Source organism: Pogona vitticeps, chromosome 3 (assembly GCF_051106095.1).
Source record: "Pogona vitticeps strain Pit_001003342236 chromosome 3, PviZW2.1, whole genome shotgun sequence".
In the NCBI taxonomy this organism is placed as follows: Eukaryota; Metazoa; Chordata; class Lepidosauria; order Squamata; family Agamidae; genus Pogona; species Pogona vitticeps.
Window position 1 is genome coordinate 175,291,660 of NC_135785.1, and position 22,312 is coordinate 175,313,971.

The 22,312-nt window shown below is 40.9% G+C and overlaps 1 protein-coding gene and 1 long non-coding RNA gene across 2 annotated transcripts in view; both read right to left on the reverse strand.

The window, feature by feature from the left end:
• The window catches only part of OCA2 (OCA2 melanosomal transmembrane protein), a 220,359-nt gene that overhangs the window by 107,838 nt on the left and 90,209 nt on the right, over positions 1-22,312 (reverse strand). The window contains exons 11-13 of the mRNA XM_020796810.3: positions 7,853-7,924; positions 2,173-2,238; positions 1,709-1,765 (exon numbers count right to left, since the gene is read on the reverse strand). Of these exons, the coding sequence (XP_020652469.3) occupies positions 1,709-1,765; positions 2,173-2,238; positions 7,853-7,924 (195 nt within the window). The remainder of the gene's footprint in view (positions 1-1,708; positions 1,766-2,172; positions 2,239-7,852; positions 7,925-22,312) is intronic.
• LOC144588147 (uncharacterized) lies at positions 10,417-16,230 on the reverse strand. Its single transcript, XR_013543515.1, has 2 exons — positions 15,839-16,230; positions 10,417-15,794 (listed from the first exon to the last, which is right to left on the reverse strand). It is a non-coding gene; the product is annotated as an uncharacterized LOC144588147 (long non-coding RNA).

Consider the following 22,312-nt stretch of genomic DNA (forward strand, 5'->3'; position numbering starts at 1 on the left):
GACCACTGGGAACAATTTGGGGGCATGAAAGGCTCTCCTGCCCATCTTTTATCCTGAAGCTCGCAAAGGCTTCCTTGTGTCAAAAGGTATCACAAACGAGCCTCAGAACCAGAGTGTCTGTTTGTGCAGAACAGGAAACTTTTAGTGAGCGATAAAGACCCACAGCTGATGGCATCATCAGCTTGTGCGGGCATAAATTTACCCAGTAAGATTTTGGCCTGTCTCAAGACAGAGCTGGCCCTCTGTAATTCAGAGGAAATGAAACACCATTATCCCTCAGTTCAGTTAATCATGGTGTACCATATATTGCTCTGTGCTTGTCGGATTGTTTCCAGCTCAAGGCAGCCTAGATCTCTTGTGTTTTCTTTCACACTTCTGAAAGTTGCTGGCCCTCTTAACAAACCAACATGACTAGTGTCCCTTTTTGCTATGTTCAAATGGTTATACCCACCCCTAAACCAAGCTATATACTAGACATTGTAAGGACATTGTTTAAGATTAAAAATGCCTCAGCTAATAAGACTAGGTATCTAAGCGAAATAAAGTTACTATGTCAAAGAGCCTTAGGTATGCTCTGTCATGACTGTAGAGATGGTGTAGAATATAAGAGATCATCAGAAACAATGATCTGCTGTCTTCATGTACAGTCAGGTTTATTGACGGTACAATGGCTACCACACACTAGGAGAGTAGGCTATGTGAATCATCGACTTTGGTGAACCTAGCTCCTCTCCACAATTACACAACATAAAACCAGTATGCCTTTCAGAATATACTCCACTATATTTCTCACAGGTACAATTTCAGAAAACTGAGCCCTGGCTAAGATTATTTTTTCTAAATATACGTAAAATGTACAGTGGTGCCTCGCAAGACAATGTTAATTTGTTCTGCGAAAAACATCGTCTTGTGGAAACATCGTCTTGCGAAACATGGTTCCCCATTGGAATGCATTGAAATCTATTTAATGTGTTCCAATGAGGAAAATTCATTGTCTTGCAAAAATTATCCATAGAAAACATTGTTTTGCCATGCGCCACAGCGATCGCAAAAACCAAACCTCTTGCAGATTAATCGTTCTGCGAGGCAATCGTCTTGCGAGGCACCACGGTATTTTACAGAGATGAATATATTAGGAAACTGAAGTTGATGACAGGTTCCTATATGTTTAGCAGTAAACATTTACTGTGACATACTGGCTGAAATTCAGTAGTCAGATGCAACTATATTTGGCCCATTAAAACAATAGAACTCACAGAGGAGTTGACTCATCAAATCCCATATCGATCAATGGGTCTACTCTAGTTGTGATTGACTGCTGGATTTTAGCCTTAGTGTGAATTGGCCCTCTAAATCCTATGGACATGAGAAAATGTTCAGTGCCATTGAATTCAAAAGGGCTTACGAGAGTCTAACCAAGAGGAATATGCCCAGAGTTTTTACCCACCAATTCTAAGACAATTTCTCTAAAAACATCATCAGTCAGTTTAAGTTCCCACAAAAGTACATGATAAGCACTATCATTTTTTTTTTTGCAAGCCTTAAAGCACCAATTTGAGTTGAAGCAAATAAATAATTGAAAGAAGGAGGGCTTAAGCATATTAGTGGCAATTTGATACAAAACATATGCTGAAGGACATTTAAACTCTCCTTAAAATAGGAGAGAAATGGTTTCTCTCAGAGACAAAGCAAACAAAACCACACTTACCTTTACTGCACAATAATCAAAAAATCCAGTTTCAGAAAAGATGGCAACCAGAAGCATCTATGGGGAGAATAATTTTAAAAGAAAAAGAACTATATTAAAGTAAATAAAGAATGTGCCATCCTCCTTCTGCCGACTTTTGGGACCTTCCTTCTGACAAAATTAGGCAGCTATTTGCCCTCATTTACATCTTGAAGGGATTTCTCCTGTCACAAAGTTAAGAGGTTCATATTTTTGGACAAAATTAATCCTAGATTGGCTGACCTTAAACACACCCAACCTCAGTCAAGTTCCCTTTCAAGCTTTTGCATGTGCCAAATTCCAGTTTTCTAAACTGCTTCAGAAGGAATTGCTGTTATTTCAGCTCATTCCAAAAACCGCATACTTTCAACACAATAATGCTTCATACTTCTTTAAAAAATAGAGAACGTTAAGGTCACAGAGTAAATATAGAAGCTTTTAATTACCATTCCAAACAAAAGGGCCAGAGTTTCATAATCAATCCATGCCACTACTTTGACCAGGCTCGGCTTCTACAATGAAAGAGCACAATTATCATTTTAATCCCATATATCTCCTACCTAGTGATTAGTTTTGCAAATGCAAACTCCATTTCCTTCTCTCTCTCTTTTTTAACTCTATTAAAATATACTTTGAAGGAAATTAATTATACTTTCCCAAAGGGGAAAGTTCTCTGTAAAATGCTGACAACATGAAGGGCTCATTTACAATGTACCAACAACTTTAAGCAATTTATGATTATTCTTTCTTGCGCCTTCCTGGAAATAATTTAAACTCGATTACCAACTGCCTTTTTTGTTCTTCTGCTTAAAAAAATTATCCATGCAGTTGCTTTCTGGAGATTGTTTGGAATAATTCAGAGTGGAGCCACTTAAAATTTCAGGGAACAAAGGGATACACATTGCAAGGTTTTCATATTTGAACTAGTTTAGCAAGGATTTGTCCAAAGTGCGATGTAGAGCAGAGGTCCACAACCCCCGGTCCGCAGCCTTGTGCTGGTCCGTGGCCTGAGCAGGACCGGGCCACGGAGACAGACAGACAGACAGACAGACACACAAACACACACACACACATATGCTCCCCCACACAGCCTGTTTGTGCACTGCGCTGCCCTTTGCACATGTGCACGAGCACTGCGCTGCCCTTCGTGCGTGTGCACAAGTGCACACATGTGCCTTCATGCATGCCTACAAGCACAGTGGGGTGCCCTGCCTTCCCCAGCCAGTCTGTGGGGCTAAAAAGGGTGGAGACCAGCTGATGTAGAGAATATAGAATAAAATGGAAAAACTGTAATAATTAACAAGGAGGAAGATTACAACAGAAGTGTATAGTTATTCAGCATCACATACCATAAACTATAATAGCTTATTGCTATAGTGATCTTATTTCAAATTAAGATTGATTTAACATGCCTTCTTAATTTTGTTAACTATGTTCAACAAAAGGGTACACACAGAGACTCCTGCCTCACAATTTATGGAATACTCTCTCCACCAACTCTGTGTGCAACATGCCATTCCAAGTCTCCTAATCATGTCCCATGAAAGAGGAGGATATGAAATACCATCCCCTTCATAGTTTATTTTCATATGACATCATGTTGTGTCTGCATCACTGCCAATATGATTCACACTAACTACGATTTTTCTCCTAAGCAAAACATGAAACCAAGGTTTGATGTACACCATGATTGCAAAGAAATCTGGCAAACATTGTGGATGAAGCAAACCATGGAAGGGAGGATGTGTTTTGCTGTCTCTTAAGAAGGAGATTTAAGAATGTTATGTTTTGATACTTATTTAGATACTTACTCAGCAAAGAACTGAAAGAACTATCAAAAATTGGAGAGAGTGTTTGCTTTTCATATGTAGAAGAAACATTTCCTATATCATTTAAATGAGCTGAACTAAACAACATGATCCTCTTCATAGATTGCTGCCTTGTCGTGGCAAAGGGGCTTGAGTAATTCAGAGAAGCTATGGCTATGCCATGCAGGGATACCAAGATGGACAGGTCATGGTGGAGAGTTCTGACTAAACACAATCCACCTGGAGCAGGATACGTGCGGCCCCCTCGCTGGGCACTTTTAAAAAACAACTAAAAACATTTATGTATAAGCAGGCCTTCCCAACAGCTAATTCCAACAGTTAATTCCTGACGACCTTTTTCTTTTGTACTCCTATGATCTCTATTTTTGTGTATTTGTAATGGTTTTAATATTTACTATTGTGGATTGTAAGCCGCCTAGAGTGGTCGAATTTGGCCAGATAGGCGGGATAGAAATGAAATAAATAAATAAATAAATAAAATAAATAAACTGGCAAGCCACTCTCCAGTATCTTTGCCAAGAAAACCCCATGGACAGAAACAAAAGGCTAAAAGATATGACGCTGGAAGATGAGCCCCTCAGGTCGGAAGGCATCCAACATGCTACTGAGGAAGAGTGGAGGTTAAGTACATTTAGCTCCAGAGCTAATGAAGGTGAAAGGACGCTCAGCTGCGGACATGCCTGGAAGTAAAAGGAAAATCCGATGTTGCAAAGAAAAATATTGCATAGGAACCTGGACTGTAAGATCTGTGTACCTTGGCCAGCTGGATGTGGTCAAACAGGAGATGATAAGAATAAACCTTGACATCCTGGCCATCAGTGAACTAAAATGGAATGAGCGAATTCAATTCAGACAATTAACATATCTACTATTGTGGGCCAGATTCCTGTAGAAGAAATGGAGTAGCCCTCATAGTCAACAAAAGAGTGGGAAAAGCTGTACTGGGATACAATCTCAAAAATGATAGAATGATTTCAATACGAATCCAAGGCAGACCTTTCAACATCACATTTATGTACCAGAGAGTTCCAGAAAAACATCTACTTCTGCTTCATTGACTACACAAAAGCCTTTGGCTGCATGGACCACAAAAAACTTTGGCAATTCCTTAAAGAAATGGGAGTAGCTGATCACCATATCTATCTCCTGAGAAATCTATACGTGGGACAGGAAGCAACAGTTAGAACTGGATATGGAAACACTGATTGGTTCAAATTTGGGAAAGGAGTACGACAAGGCTGTATACTGTCCCCTTGCTTATTTAACTTATATGCAGAATACAGTGGACCCTCTACTTACGGGATTAATCCGTATTGGAACGGTGGCTGCAGGTCAAAAAGTCTATAAATTGAGTCTCCATTGACCTACAATGCATTGAAAACCGATTAATCCTGTAACCACCCATTTTTGTTCCATTTTTTCCATTTTGGTTTTTTTCTGGTCTGTAGGTCGATTCTCAGGCTGCAAGTCGAACCTAAATTTTGTGGCCAGAGAAGTCTGTAACTCGAAAAGTCTGTAAGTCGAGCTGTCAAGTCGAGGGTCCACTGTACATCATATGAAAGGCAGGACTGGATTAATCCCAAGCCAGAATTAAGATTGTCAGAAGAAATGTATTTTTATTTATTATTTTATTTTATTTATTGTATTTATACCCCGCCTATCTAGTCATTTCGACCACTCTAGGTGGCTTGAAATATCAACAACCTCAGATATGAAGATGATACCACTGTGATGGCAGAATGTGAGGAGGACTTAAAGAACCTCTTAATGAGGATGAAAGAGGAGAGCACAAAAAATGGTCTGAAGCCCAACATTAAAAAAAAATAAGATCATGGCCACTGGTCCCATCACCTCCTGGCAAATAGAAGGGGGAGATATGGAGGCAGTGACAGATTTTACTTTCTTGGGCTCCATGATCACTGCAGATGGTGACAGTAGCCACAAAATCAAAAGACACTTGCTTCTTGGGAGGAAAGTTATGACAAACCTAGAAAGCATCTTAAAAAGCAGAGACATCACCTTGCCGACAAAGGTCCGAATAGTCAAAGCTATGGTTTTTCCAGTAGCGATGTATGGAAGTAAGAGCTGGACCATAAAGAAGGCTGACTGCCAAAGAATTGATGCTTTTGAATTGTGGTGCTGGAGGAAACTCTTGACAGTCCCCTGGACTGCAAAGAGAACAAACCTATCCATTTTGAAGGAAATCAACCCTGAGTGCTCCCTGGAAGGACAGATCCTGAAGCTGAGGCTCCAATACTTTGGCCATCTCATGAGAAGGGAAGACTCCCTGGAAAAGACCCTGATGTTGGGAAAGTGTGAGGGCAAGAGGAGAAGGGGACAACAGAGGACGAGATGGATGGACAGTGTCATTGAAGCTACAAACATGAATTTGACCCAACTCCGGGAGGCAGTGGAAGACAGGAGGGCCTGGCGTGCTCTGGTCCATGGGGTCACGAAGAGTCGGACATGACTTAATGACTAAACAACAACAACATGATACACGAAATTCATAGTGTGACATTCAGGATCTCTTTTTATTCACAATGACATATGTGGAGACCTGATCTGGACCATATATTGGGAAGGCAGTGTAAGCCTTACTCTTGCCAGCTGTCTTTCCTGAAAAATTCACTTTGGCCTCCCCTCTGTACAAGGGCTTTAAAATGGGGGAGGGGAAGTTCTATGAAAAAAAAATTAAATGCCCTAGGTGAGTAAAGTGGCAACAGTTGGGGGGTAGGCTTGAACAGCCCCCATCCCAATTCATGATGGTCCCAGTCCAAAGTGAGACTATATCCTGTCCTAGTAAGGAAAAAAAAAAGCTGCTGAATTGGATGCTATATATTACTGCAGAATCTAACTTAAAGCTAAGAATAATTGAGACTATTATGCATTTCATTAAGCAGTGTGGAAGTATGCTTGGTGTTTGCAGTCATGGTAACTGTTTTAGAGTTTGATTACTCTAATATAAAAGTGATATATCTCTGATTTTATCCTAACTCTGCATGTGGAGGATTCATAAATGCACAATGGCCTTTCAAATATAAAGAAGGCAACATCCCCCCCCCCCCAGTCTTGATCATTATCTCTTTCTTTTAATCCTATTTTTTCTTAAATGTTGCTAATACTTTGACAATGGAAACTGATAAGCTAACACCATCCTCAAAGTTTTAGTTTAACAACCCTGAAGAAGGTGGCAAACAGGCCTGCTGCTCTCTTTAATTGGTCTTGGGGTGTGCTTTCACTATCCTGTGCAATGCAGAATAGGCTTAATTCTAAGAAATAACTAGACAATACATGATCTACGTTGGCAAGAATCCCATTAGGAAATGTGCAGCATAAAGGTCCACTGCACAATTTTTGGCTCAAAGCTGTGTGAGGAAGACAACACTCCCATTTTAAGCATCAGGGCTCCTACATGGACAAGGTGGGAGTCAACATCCCTTCGCACAAGCTACAAAAAAGCAAAACACAATGAACCAGTAGAAATGAAGATGAGTCTACACAGAGACATCTATTTAGCATCTATTTTTCCTGACAATGAAGCATGCACAGGCAAAGAAACACTGTGATTTGATCACCCAGCAACTTGATCCATAAGTGCTGGATCCTGGGAAATGGGATCATTTTCTAGGACCCAGCAACTGTCTGCACTGTCTTGGTCTGAAAGGAAAGCCAATCTGAAGAGAGAAAAAGGGAGACAGGGTTGAGGTTGAAGGTGAAATGAGTCAGTCTTGAAGCGTACTCTGTTTCTCCTCCTCCTTGTTCTTTTCCTGCTGGAGGTTGGACGTCGTCATAGCAATACTGACTTTGGATGCAGCAGCACTAAACAACTATGTTTGCTGCATGTTGTTCTTTGGGCTCAAGAACCTATAAGGTCCCTGAGCTCACACAATAGTGCTTAGTTCTATAATATTATACCCGGCAGATCCACCATCCTCATTCTTCTTTCATTCCACAACATTCATGAAGAGTGATTGGGATCTCCTTCAAATGTAATATTCAATTTAATATTGGAAGACAAGCATTATTTTACACACACATACCCCTTAAAAATATTCTTAAGGTCATTGTCCTAGTTCACACCTGCACACATCTGCATATACACACATGCATGCATGCATATGCACACTTACACACCATCATACTCATTGTGCTTCTAACAAGTTATGAATTTAATTTTCTTGCAATACACAAAAGTTTCCAGTTTTCTCCAATGGCAACCACGAGGTTGCATGTGAAGTTAGAAATCTGCATGCAGGGATTGTGGAAAATGTTTATATGAGATCTTGCTACTTACATCACCAATTGCAGCTAAAGCTGCTAAGGCAGCAAGGGAACCCAGGATCGCTGCTAATGTTCTGTGAACAATCTGCAACAAAAGAAGTTACCAATCCTATTAGAGATCTCTTTTACATCCACCCTGGCTTTTCTTCTCTGTCCTGCACTGTGAGGTAAAGATTTGTTCACATCTTCTCTGCTTAGCTCAAGGGCCTTTATCAGACCAGCACATCTACAAAGCAAACTGCTTGGAGCAGGAGAAGAGAAACAGCTACCATCTATTGATTGATTGATTGATTGATTGATTGATTGATTGTTTGATTGATTGATTGATTGATCGATCGATCGATCGATCGATCGATTGATTGATCGATCGATCGATCGATCGATCGATTGATCGATCGATTGATTGATCAATCAATCAAATATCTTTTTACCTCACCTTTCTCCTTAAAAGGCCCCATAGCAACTTATATCATTAAAAAGACAATTTTAAAAACTAAAAACAGTAAGCATACAAATATTTTTCAAAAATTAATCTTTCCTATTAAAAATGGTAAATAAAATCAATACTGAAAACACAAAAGCTACAGAGCAGTACAACCCAATTTGAAAAACTTCACTCAGACCACCAGTCACTAAGGAAAAGCCTCCCTAAAGAGAAAGGTCATTGCCTGCTTGTGGAAGGACAGCAAAGATGGGACCAGCCTGGCTTTCCATGGGAAGGAATTCCAGAGTCTAGAAGCAGCAACAGAGAAGGCCTTCTCCTGTGTCCCTACCAAGCACACCTGTGAGGGTAGGCGGGATTGAGAGAAAGGCCTCCCCTGGATCTCTCTGCAGGCCTTCACATTTGTCTTGCTAACTTCCAGATAGAGGTAGAGGGTGAGCTTTACGTGCATGTCCCCATCCCCACCATTCATTCAGCTCTACGTACATGGTTTCAGGCATAACACCAAAATAGGGCCAAAGTCTTTGGAAAGAACAAGCTATATCCTGCCATAAAGACAAAGTATTGTGTGACGTTGTCATCATTTTTGTAAACATTAGAGAAGATAGACGATAAAACATCTCAATATATGCTTGTAAAAGCTTTAGTACTATTTTGATTCAGTGTGACCACAAGATCTAATCTACAAATTGAATAATCTTTCCCCCACATTAAATGGGTAATTTTATTAAATGAAATGCAATTGGAAAAAGGTTTAATTATAATTGAAAGAATTCACTGTTATCGCTGAATCACCCACAACAAAATTAGCAATACCTAAAATATTACTCAAAGGAAAGTATCATTACACAACCGCTCATTCACTACTAATTTTGTTCGAAAGGCTTTGGCAGATCAGAAAAGCAATAAAGCAACCTATGTTATTCTCTCTGCTTCTTTCTACCACAAAAGGAAAAAGTCTGGAGAACTCTTTAGCTTTTCCTTTTTTAAAAAAAGAACTATTTAAAATGAGATTTCACATTTTCTGGCAATTAAATGACATGAGGTGATCTATGCTGAGAGATTACATGCAGAGACACAGAAGCCCCATTCAGTTGTTTGGTTCCCATGGTTACAGAAAACATGAAGACGCTAATGAAAAAGAACAGACTAGCACCATCCTTTAGCTTCTAATGCAAACTCCAAACATCCCCTGGATACAACACATCTTTGGGATAAATTTATTTTATCAGACTATTTCATCTTCCACAGTTCACAAAAACAAATCCATCTTCCCAGTTTTAACATTTAACATTCACCAATCAATTCCCAAACCTAGCATTCCCGGCTCTGGTCTATAGAAGGTCATATGGAAAAACATGCTGGTTCTCTCTGTGTGAAAGGGAACTCCCTAAACCAGACTGGCAGACAGGATGGCCTTCCTGATGTTGTAGAGCTGCAAGTCTCCTCATCCTTCCCCCTTGGCTATGACAGGCAGGGCTAACAGAAACATCTTGGCATCTGCTCCCCCAGGCAGTAGCTCCATCCCAGTTGCAGGGCTGGACTGGCCACACCCAAAGGGCATCTTCCCTGACAAACTTTAGGCCATGGTGAGAAAGAGTATATTAGAGCAGGAGGTCAATCTTCCCCCATCCTTTCTCCCACTGCAGTCCCCCAGTCCACATCCCCTGGCCCATCCTGAGCATCCTCTGACTGATTGTTGTGGCTTTTTCGGGCTCTTTGGCCGTGTTCTGAAGGTTGTTCTTCCTGACGTTTTGCCAGTCTCTGTGGCCGGCATCTTCAGAGGACAGCACTGTGTGCTCTGGTGCAGTTTGTTTGGGAGTTTGTTTGGGAGTTGCTCTGTGGTCTGCACCAGAGCACAGAGTGCTGGCCTCTGAAGATGCCAGCCACAGAAACTGGTGAAACATCAGGAAGAACAACCTTCAGAACATGGCCGAAGAGCCCGAAAAACCCACAACAACCATTAGATCCCGGCTGTGACAGCTTTTGCGAATACATCCTCTGGAAAGACTATTCTGGATAGAATAAATGGCTGCAAAGCAGAACAGCAGAGCAGTGAATTCCCTTTGCATCAGTCCTGCATCGATACAACCCAATATAAAGAACTTTACCAGCTTCCCTTGCTTTTCACTTCTGCAAAGTAGAATGTATAGCTATATAAAAATAATAAAACCCTGAACAATGTATATTTATATAGTGTGAAAAGGCTGAATTATTGATCAGAAACTTACAAGCTATGCAGTCTAAATACTTTAGAACAGCCCTACCATTATATTAACCTTCTTTAAGTGAGGGAAAATGTAACACTGGCACAAGATAATAGTGACCTATAAAGTAAATGCTCTCTTGACTTCCAAGGAACAAGTCATGATTTCTAAAAGTGAGCATCCAGTGAAAGCATTGATAACACAAGAAATGCTCTGGACAAGTTTAATTGGAAACCAAGTTTCCTGCACAGGGATGCTGATGTTTCAATGTCAGTTTCAGCATTTTTATTGCAGCATTTATTTTAAAATGTTATCACAAGGCTTCACTATCAAGATTTTTTTAAAATATGAGTTTGTTTTTTAAATATTTCTCATTTTATATTAACAATATTAATCAATACATTCATTTCTTTCTACACCATTCTTCCCTCCCACTCTCACTTTCCCATCTCCCACAGCAGAGTCATATCTGAAATTTTATGATGAGGCTTTCCTGGGAAAATTATAGTCATATTCCAAGTATATTATAAAGATCAATAAATCTGGTGTGCTTTATTATCTGTTCCATTCATATATACAATAAATGGGTGCCACTCTATTTCAAAGGAATCCGAGTGTTTTATTCCTTCAACTATATGCAGTTTGGTGATTGAAGTTTCCAACAATGCTGTCCATCATACCTAGTGCTTCCCAACCTTGGGTCCCCAGATGTTCTTGGATTAAAACTCCCAGAAATCCTAGCCAGCACAGCTAATGCAGAAGGTTTCTGAGAGTTTCAGGGGAAGATCGGGAGACCAGATTTCACATGCTTCATGTGTGATAGATAGCCCACTTCAGAGGACCAGCATCCCCAAGGTTGAGTGACATCACCTAGAAACCAGGAAGACCTCCACCCTGCTTTAGATACCCATGGAAATTCATGAATTGCTAGGATCGGAGCAGGAGAAACACTGCAATGGCAGGGACATAGCTAAAGACACAAGCCTACATGGTTGTCTTTCATGTAAGTCACAAGCAGGGCTAATGTGCCTGCCAAAAGAAATTCCCCCTGTGCTCAGTAGAAGTTCTGGATTTTGTTCCACCTCCAGTCCCTTCTATGGTTTCCCAATCTTTAGAAGTTCTTCCCAACAGTTAAAAGCACTAGAATTCCAGCTTTGCCAAAATGGAAGAAGCTGTGATGGAACAGGGGTCTCTTAAAAACCCTGCTGTAAGATCCAAAAGTTCATACTCTGGCCCTTACAACTTAGACACAATTTTTTTATTTTCTATGTCAGAATTTATACATGGTTGGGGCTGTCCATAGTAACCATTGCAGCTAGTTTTTTTTTTCCTTAATCAGACATAAGGATGCTACTCACATCATTCTACCAAGAGAATCCTCTGGGATGAAGAATCTCCCTTTTCACAAGGTCTTTTGAGGTGAGAACTGGAAGATGGAACAGGTAGCTAAATATGTCATAAATTACCTACAGAGTTGCTTGTGCAGCCAGAATTTTAATAGCAACACTGCTTCGACTTTTTCTCCACTATCTGCCACCAATGTTTAAAGTTTTGCAGTGTTTCTGCTTTGAGCAGCACATTTTTCCTTCCTGGTGGCCTCTGCCAGATGGCATAGAATAATGTTCCTAATAATAGAATAGACTGAAACAACTTCAAGTATCTGAAATCTGCTTCCTGATGGCCATTCCTTTGGGATAAAAGCCTGAGTAGAATTCATCAAACACTTCAAAGTGTTCTTGGAAAACTTTCTTTCAAACATCCACAGCAGAAATGGCAAATGGCATAGCTACTGGAGAATCCCAGGTGATAGAAGATTAGGGATCAAAATGACAGTCATTTTGACATTTAAAACAATGTTTTCCCAGCCAAAATATTAAAAAGTCTTTGCTCTGAAAAGTGCTTTCAGCTGATAAATGATACTTTGAATCCAACAGCTTCATTCTGCCTTACTTTCTTCATAACCAAGATAAATAGCCATTGAGCAAATTTATTTTGGTGCAAAGCACCAAAGGCACCTTAAGCCATTTCTTACACTTTTATCTACTTAAATATTTGTTCTTAGTGCACTGAAATATGTCTCAGGAATTCATTTCTTATCACCAGATAAGAATAGGAACATTCAAGAAGTTACAGATTTAAAAGTAAGATATTCTCAATGCTTTTTTACTGACCACAGTCAAAAACTAAAATGTATGAACAATGAATGGTATTGTTTTTCAGATGGACAAGCCAGACAGATGATCCAAAAGTAACGGAATGGAAATTTGTTACTTAATTGTAGGCCATGTTCTTACAAAGCAACAAAGGCAGTAGAAAAGCTATACTGACAAATATGTTATACAGCACAATGAATCTAAATTAGTAGAATACAGCATTTTTTGGCATTTCAAGGTCTACAGGAAGCAACAGGATTTCAATTTAGGGTGGCAGGAAATAATCATTTAGCTTAATTAAGGAAAGACAGCCTGGAAAAGATATGCGCTTTTTTAAAAGACCTGTTTGAGAGCATGCTCTGAAGGCTTATTACCAAGTATAATTCATTCAAATTATGAATAAAATGTTATGATGAACTTTACCAACCAACAATTTCACAGCCTGTGAGCTTTGTCAGAGCCTCGTATGTTTATTTGAAATTTGTCACTGCAAGACACCAAAGCAACTTCTCTAGAGACCCGAGAACCCATCTTTACTGCTTCTTTAGGCATTGACTCTAAGGATTAGCTAATGATGTAAGATCAATTAGGAAAGAGTTTCATTCTGATGCTAATATACATGTTGATTTATTAATTACATTTAACATTTATTTATTACATTTATCATTACAGAAGAGGAAAATATTATACGGGGTTCAGTAGATGGATGTTTTTATTCTAATTCATTAAAAAGAAAATCAGGGTTAGTTGTAGGGTTTTATTTTTAACCAAAGTAAGGGTGTGATCAGACAGGCATTTAGCCAGCTGTTTGGATCACTGTGGGGATGGGTTGGTTCACTCTTTCTTTTAGAGACTACATGATGCTGGAGCAAATCAGCCTATCCCCAGAACATTCCTACCCACACTTTTCTGGATCCCTGTCCAAGGCTTCTATTTTTTCCCCACAGAGGTGCAAGAAAAAGGGGGGGGGGGAGGGAACAACTCTATTAGGTTAGTGCAGATAGATTGCATCACTAATAAAAAAGTTTCAAAAACTGAAAATTTCCTTCCAGAAGTGGGAGGAAACCGGAGGGGGCAACAAAAGGCATTTCCCCCCCTTTTTTTCTTTCACTTGTCTTAAAGGGCCAGTCAAGAAGCACAGATTCAGCTGTGGGCAGGTTCTTACTGGATCTGTGCACCTCCATGTCTTAAAGCAGTGGTCCCCAACCTTGGGCCTCCAGATGTTCTTGGACTTCAACTCCCAGAAATCCTAGCCAGCAGAGGTGGTGGTGAAGGCTTCTGGAAGTTGTAGTTCAAGAACATCTGGAGGCCCAAGGTTGGAGACCACTGTCTTAAAGGAAGGAACTGGACCTTTAAGACATGGAGGCACAGAGAAATATTTCTCTGCCAATATCCTGAGGCTCTCTTTGTCAGTGACTTCACAATATGACAAATTGATGGCAGAAGGAGCTGGACCAATAGGGTCATTTGAGGTGCATATGCTGTTTGGATGTGAAGGACACACCATATGGCATACTGGATTATGCCACCTGACCTCTAGCAACCTGATTGTAGCCTGCCCCAACCTGTCCCAATTGTCACATGTAGATAAGTGTCTCAGGTTCTCTTTCGCTCTTCTATCATTTAGCAGTTCACTTGTGGTGATAATTAATAATAATACTTTCATTTCTATTAGGCTCATTTCAGTAGAGTATGACACGTAATGCCCTACATTTTGATCTGTTAAGTTACTCCTTCATATGCACTGGAGTATTTTTGAACAGTGAATTTTTGGAAAACTCAGGAGACATGGGTTCAAATCCTGGGAATTGCAACTAGAGTAGACTCATTGAATCAGTGGAGATTTGGTGAGTCAGCTGCTCAATAAGTTACACTGAGTCAGTAGGCCTACTCTAGTTGTAAATTACTACTCCATTTCAGCCACTACAATGTAGCATCTGCTCCATGACGCTCTGACGTTCACACTCATTATAAATAAGTCCTCCAGTCAAGGGCTGAAATCGCATCATGTCAGAAGAAGAGATGTGACTGAGGAATTGTAATTAAACCTTGCTTGAGTCATTGTGCTTACAGCCTAAAGACCAATTATAAAATAAAACAAGCTGATGCCAAAGTTACAGGAGGTGGGAACAGCTCCTGATGAGATAATTTGCCCCTTATAAGTGTGCTACATCAAAGCTAAGACAACCTCTTTAAATTTCTTCTTTAGAAATAAGTGTGTCTGGTGGGGACACAGGAGAGAGTCTTCTCTGTTGCTGCTCCCTGACTTTGGCGCTCCCTCCCACAGGAGACCAGAATGGCCCCGTCTTTGTTCTCCTTCTGCAAACAGGCAAAGACCTTTCTCTTCAGGCAAGCTTTCCCTCAATGACTGGCTGCCTGAGGGTGATTTTTAGATGGATTCTTATGCATTACTGCTCTGAGTGGCTCTTTAGCAGTACTTGTGTTTATCGTCTCTCAGAGTGGTATTTTGTGTGTTCCTTTTCAATATCTGTATATTTCTTGTTTCATCTTTAATATTGTCTTTTAATGATGTAAGCAGCCTCTTTACACTCGTTGTTCTTAGCTTTTGATATTGTCTTGTAATGATGCAAACCATCATTTTAGCCTCATTGATTTCAGCTTCAAATATTGCCTTTCAACGGTGTAAGCTGTCTTGAGCCCTTCTTAAAGAGAAAGGTGAGGTAAAAATATTATAAATAAAATAAATAAGTAATAAATAGAACCTGCATATAGGTAAAATATGCCAGCAAAGGACAAGCTGAGATGACTATCTAGGCCTTATTTTAATCATTGTTAATTGTTCATTCAGCAGCCTGCCATTATGTAGGTAGGCACCAGTCAAAGCATTCAACAATATACTGCTGAATTTAGTCAGAGAACCTAATCACTGACTTCCTCTTAGCACACGATCTTTGTAACTACCAGGAGATATTTAGAATGAAACACACAGCTTTATTCCAAGATATTAAATGTGCAACTACAACTAATATTGTAAGTTCTGATGCCAGTTGGTTTGATTTCCCTGTCCCTAATTGTTGCTCAGATAATTACTTTCGTATAGACCAGTGGTTCTTAACCTTTTTGAAAGAAACACCCCCTTGAGCCATTGAAGAAGTTATCATTGCCCCCCTCCCTGAGGTGATGATATCTTACCTACCTACCTACCTACCTACCTACCTACCTACCTACCTACCTACCTACCTACCTACCTACCTACCTACCTACCTACCTACCTACCTACCTACCTAATCTCCCTCCCCACCCGGGTGTGAGGCAGCGCTTCACGGGGCAAGGATGAGGACCCAAGAGACCCTTTCCTTCCACCCAATCCACACTCAGTGCTCCACTAAAGGAAAAAGGCGGGACGTGGCAGGTAGAAAGAGCTGGATCATCTGGCGGCAGCAGCAGCACCGGATCTACTGCCAGCACTGCAGCTGCAGTCACCTTCACAGGTTTGGCTCGCTCCAGCACCCCCTACCGCCCCCTTCTGTTCTTTTGCCCCCACACCGCCCCTTTTCATTCTACCGCCCCCCTTGAAAAATGAAATCGCCCCCTGGGGGGCATTATTGCCCACGTTAAGAACCACTGGTATAGACCATGGCTAGGGAGAAAATAGTGGGATCTCCCTTTGCCACATGCTGTGGTCTTAATAAAATTCTGCACCTGCAATTCTATATGCACCCAAAATGCCAAATCATGGTATAAATGGCATTGTCGCATTTTTCATCAGATGTAACTTGCCTTTATGTTGCATTGCAATCCTAGGAATTACTGAGCTCCACAAAATCCTGTTATTAACAATCCTCTTCAGGTCATGCAAGCTGAAGGCCAAGGCTCCTTTTACTGAGTCAGTTCATCTCATATTAAGCCTGCACCTTTTTCCTATTGATTTCCACCTTTTCTAGCCTCATTGTCTTTTCCAGTGAGTTTCTCACAATGGGCCAACCCCTGTGGAAAGCAAATGGCATAATTCACAGCAACTTCTCACTGCAGATTAACAAGTCCTTGCTTCGATTTTCAGGTACACACCAGTCCAGTGGGTTGGCTTCACCTAAAAATCCAACCAGAAAACTGTTAATACCTAACAAGAAGTTGCTGTGAATCAAACAATTTGCCATCCTCACATGTAACTATGCAGCAGCATTTTGATCAATATGACCAATATTTCTAAAGTTATTTTAGCTTCTAGTCAGAGTTTGGAGTTCAGTCCACTCATTTGTCCTTCTAGCTCTCCAAATATATTCCCAAAGCTGTTCCCCAACACCGTATTTTATAAGAACTTATCCCTCCCCCATCACCTTTCTTCACTGTCAAGATTTTGCAATAATATTAAGCAACAGGCAATAACACAAGATGGATAAACTTGGCCTTGGTCTGTAGCAACATGTCTTTACTAAGGATAAGACATCCAGAGTTTTTTGACTGCAAATCTCAGAATGCTCCATTTTAGAAGCTGCACCTGCTAGACCCACACTTACATTGGGCTTATGTGGAGAAAAGATGAGCTGGAAGCTATTATAAGCCAAACTCTGTCCTCTGTCTGTTAGAAAAGGAAGTTGCCCAGTGCTTGCTGGGAACACGGATAAATAACCCCCAAACATTTATTGGTTTTATATGCTAGGTTTTCTCCCAAAGAATGCATCCATTCCAAAGGCAAAGAGCCATATACTCAGACAAAGTTAACCGCTGTTTTTCATGCATGCCGAGTTACTTAAAGTCTATAAAAAATGTTGTGATACAGAATCTCTGCCTAAAAGAAAATCCAAAGAAGGCATCCATTTTGTCACCTTCCCACAAGTCTGATTTGATTCTGTGTGTTCTAAGGAAGGTGCTTAATGGCACAAGAGATTAAGCTGAGTAATGACGCTGTGTGGCCTGAAGTCAAGGCAGGTCCTTTTAGCTCCCATTTACTGAGCACAAACATGCACTTAGCAGCCTTAATAGAAGTATTAAGTTTTCATAGATCTATAAAAAGAGAAGAAAGAAGAAATGAAGAATTCTAAATGACATGCAGTCTATTCCTGTGCCCATTTCTGTAGAAGTAAGTGCCACTGAATTCAACAAGACTTACTCCCTAAAAAGCACACCTAGAACCTCAGTTGTGTCTTCCCAGCTGCTTGCTCACTTCTGATGTTTTCATTGTTATTCATAAAGGTAAAGGGATGAAACTCATTTTCCTGTTTCAAACTGGATTCAACAATTCAGCATTCTGTTCTTGAACTGCACACAAACGATATGAAAACTAACCTGAACCTGTATTTATAGTTTCTATATCAGAGACATGGGATGGGCATCTTCCCAGATGTTATTGGTGAGTTATTCAAACAATATTCAGTCAAAGACAGGATGAGTAGAATCATCAAGCTATATAGCTGGAAGGTGGACCTCAAAGGACACTGGGTCCAACCCTCTGCCAAAGCAGAAAATCCACAGGTAAAGAATGCCTGAAAGGTATCTAAACTTTGCTTAAAATCCTCCAAGGGGGGAAAGTCCACTCCCCTCTGATGCAGCCCATTCCACTGTCAAACAGCTCTTACTGTCAAGAAGTTCTTTCGGATATTTAGGGGAAATCTCCTTTCTCATAACTTGAATCCATTTGTTTGTATAGATTTTGTCTTGTCTCCAGCAGTACATATGGCAGTGATTTTGGTGACTATCTAGGAAGTCATGCAAGATGTCATCCACTATCAATGTATGGCACCCCATAACAAGCTCAACAATATCTGGTTTTTTGCTGCCCACGTGAGATTGAAAGAGCAAGAGCAAAATGGCTTGACAATCACCTCAACAGCCACAATACCTGGCTGGCAAACTGAATTCAGGTAAGGGAACCCCATTGTGCAGCCTTGTCACATGTACAGATGGGATAGAGATTTGGTCTGTTAGAATCACTTCAGTTTAAATAGTTTCACTAATGACAAGACAGCTAATTATGTGCCATCAAGTCAGAAGTGAGTTATAGCACCCCAAATAGGTCTTTCAAGGTGAGTGAGATACTTAAGGATTGGTTTTTATCAGTTCCACTCCCCCAGAGAATTTCCATGCTGTGCAGGATTCAAACCCTGATCTCCAGAGTCCTAGTCCATTACTTTGTCCACTACATCAGACTGGGTACTAATGATAAACATGACTATAAATAATGCTGACTTTGCCTTTGAGTACCTTTTTGCTGGGGGTGGCCCATGTTAGTGACCTCACTTCTTAGTCAACAGTCAGAATTGCTTTGTTTTTTAAAATTTATTATCATCAAAGATCAAAGATGAGCTAGTTACTCTTCTAAGGAAGAGGAGGCAGGGCTGTACGAGGTGGCCAAGGTTATTTTATTTTATTTAAAACACGTATATACTTCCGTCTGTTAAAGGATCCAAGGCAGCCTATAGTATTAAAAGAAACAAAGTTAAAAGCTAAAATAATAAACCATTGAAAAGAATTGAACCAATATCATATTAAAACTCAAAAATAAGAGCAATATTTAAAAACCCAAGTAAAACAATGCTATAAAATAATTCCTTTTAAAAATCCCCTTGTTCAACCAGTAATTTAAAGGAAAGCCTGCCTGAAGAGAAAGGATTTTGTCCACTTGCAGGACAAGAAAGCTGGGGCCAGCCTGGCCTCCTGTGGGAAGGAGTTCCAAAGTCTGGGAGCAGCAACAGAAAAGGCCTTCTCCTGCATCCCACCCAAACAGGCTTGTGAGGATGACGGGACCTAAAGGAAGGCCTCTGTTGATTATTTTAAAACCTAGGCAGAGTCATATTTAAATATTTCCTACCATATCTACCCGTCCATCCATGAACACGCACACCCATATCAGAGCTTAGAAAAGTTGCTTTTTTAAAACAATATTAAGCCATTTAGTTGCTTCTTTTTCAAATCAAAAATTTCAGCTTCCCTTGAAATGACTGTTTCTTTTGCTTTTAATGTTTTACCTGGTTTTGACACTTTTTCTCCCTACGTTTTTAAAGCTTTTTACCTCTTCTAGCTTCTTTCTTCAGTAGCCATTCATTTTGCTACACTTTGCTTTTCTTCAGAGGAAGAAACCCTTCGCTGCTAAATACAAAACGAGTTTAAAGTGTGAAGTAGAGATGGGGTACTCGTATATGAATAGAAATACCCCCATCTCTAGTGTGAAGGCATGCGAAATGTACATGCATCTGTGGAGGAGTATTGTTGCATCTTGCTAAATTTTAAAGACTTTGTGGCTTTCTTTTCCCCTTGATTGCCTTGGGCAGACTGGAAGCTGTACAGTAGCATTCGATTAACTTAGCTTAATATTCAGCTGCCACTTCCACCAGAAAACACAAACACAAATGCAAGGCAGAATGGGGCACATGCACATCTCGTATCAAAAACGTGACACATTGCAAAGTTGATTTTTGTGAGGTAGGAGAAAAAATGTCTATAAATAGGGTGCTCTTGAAAGTTGGTCTACTGCTTCTTAGTGGGAATAAAAACTGGCACCATGCTGATTGTTGGCAGGGAAACAGCCCTGTCTGTGCAGGAAAGCTAAGCTAAAGCATGCACTCAAGAGCTAAGTGAGAGGAGCGTCTAAGCTTTAGAATAGCAAGCAGCGCCGCCCAGTGGTTAAGAGCATTCCCAACTTCCAGCCACAAATATACTTCCCATCATATTGCACAGAAAGGAAATCTTTCCAACTAGGAAAAACACCCAGCCACCCACAACCATAAAAGAAACTTAGAACCAAAGGGAGTGATTGAATATACAGTAATGAAGCAGCATTAAATTGATTGCGCCCTATAAAGACGAAGGATCCCGTTGGAGAATCTGGTTATGAGAAACATGGTTATACCCAGATGTTTTGCTACCTGAGGCACAGCAGCAAATGGCACCCCCTACTGACACATGTCAAGGTGCACAGTATCCAGAGCCAGCCAGGTTATGATGGGAAAGTTCTTAAGGCGCTTCTCACTGTCCCTGGCAGTCAAATCACTTAAATGATTCGTAATCTGCTGCCCACCTAAAACAGTTGTTCCACTGTACCTAATGATAGAGCTCACCCAGAAAACATATATGAAAGGGGGGAGAGAACTGAGTTGTTTGGTTGCAAGGAAGTCACTGAGATAATTTCTCTCACCCCCTGCAATCCAATGATGTTTCCTGCTTAAGGAAAGAGAAGAATTGCTGCAGCTGGATCCACTAAGCTCCCACTTGCTGCATGTTTGCCCAGACTGCCACCACCCGCATGTGCCCCATCTCCTTGCCAGCCCAGTCCTATTGGCTCTTGATCAAGTAACACCAGCTCCTCTCCCCCAGGGTTTCTTTGTCTATAGGCAGGTGGTAGCAGGGAGGAGGCACAGAAATGAGCAGAGGGAAGTGAGCAGGGGCACACTGTGGCACTAGAATGCAGGAAAGAAGTGAGAACAACAAGAAGAGGCCCTGCAGGAATAGAGGGCACACCTTCTAGTGGTACAAGCAGTGCACTTGGGCATGGCTCCCATCCTCCTCACAACATGTCTAACAGGCTAGTCCTGTTCTTCTGTGAGAGTTTGAGCCCTAGACAGGACGTTCTCCACCACAGGAAAAGTGCCAATCAAGAGAACTGCAAGACCAGAGCCAAAAGACAATGTAAATTTGGTTTCACAAACTATTCACAGTAAATTTCAACAGGTTCAGGTGAGATGCCCACTAGGGTCTAAGGAAGCAACCAGCAACAAAACCCATACTTCCTACTCAGGCACCAAATGCTGACAGATGGTGCAGATCACCTTTCCACAGTTTCCTAACAGTCTCTCCATGCCTTTCTGCATTCCCCTTCTAGATTATGTCCCGTTATTCTATTTTGTTCCGAAGGGCAACATTCCGCCGGGATACCAAACTTCTTGCAGGTATAAGCAGCACAGTCAAAGCAACACATACTCAGCAGAAGACTACAGTGTGCTGATGAAAAGAAGACGCTCAAAATGGTGTCCTGACACTGAAACCTTCTTCTTCTCTTGCCATTGACTTGCAATACCACCTTGACACTCTTCTGATCCAAAGAGGAATGAGGATCACAACAACTTCTGCTGGGATTGGAGTCAACCAGAGGTGCTTAAGAGACACTTTTTAAAAAGAATCAAGGATAGGATGGGGATTCCTGTCAGGGATTAAGGATGTCTGGGATTCAGCAGGAACCCAAACAATGATATTTTTGAACATGATTTGCATAAAGTCAAGAGTAACAAATGATAAACAAGAACCAGGCTTCTGTACTCTCCTCTACCCCGCTCTGGATTCAGTCTTGCTCATAGGGCAAGGTCTGATTGTGTCCTTCTGCAGCTTATTCAAACTGTGTCTGTGCTGGCATTTGCATATTTCTAGATAACTAGGCAAAACCCCATTCCTGCAACATGGGAAATCTAGATGGCAAGGTAAAGCCATGGCACATGGTGTCATTGTATCAGAAACCCATAGTTTTAGAGGGCCCTGAGCATGCAGGGCAGAAGCTGGCTAGAGCAATGGCAGTCTGCAGAGGTGGAGGCTCTTCCTTGCTTTCTCCAGCCACATGAGAGAATGCTTCAGCTTGGCCAGTGAGCAGAATGGCTTCCTCAGGCAGCCACAGGGAAGGAGTGGTTTCCAATGGGCAATGGACATGCTCTTCCTTAATTCCTTTTTTAAAAAAGGAATGAAGGGAGCATGCCCTGTCTTCATATGTTTCACCTCATCCTCTTTCC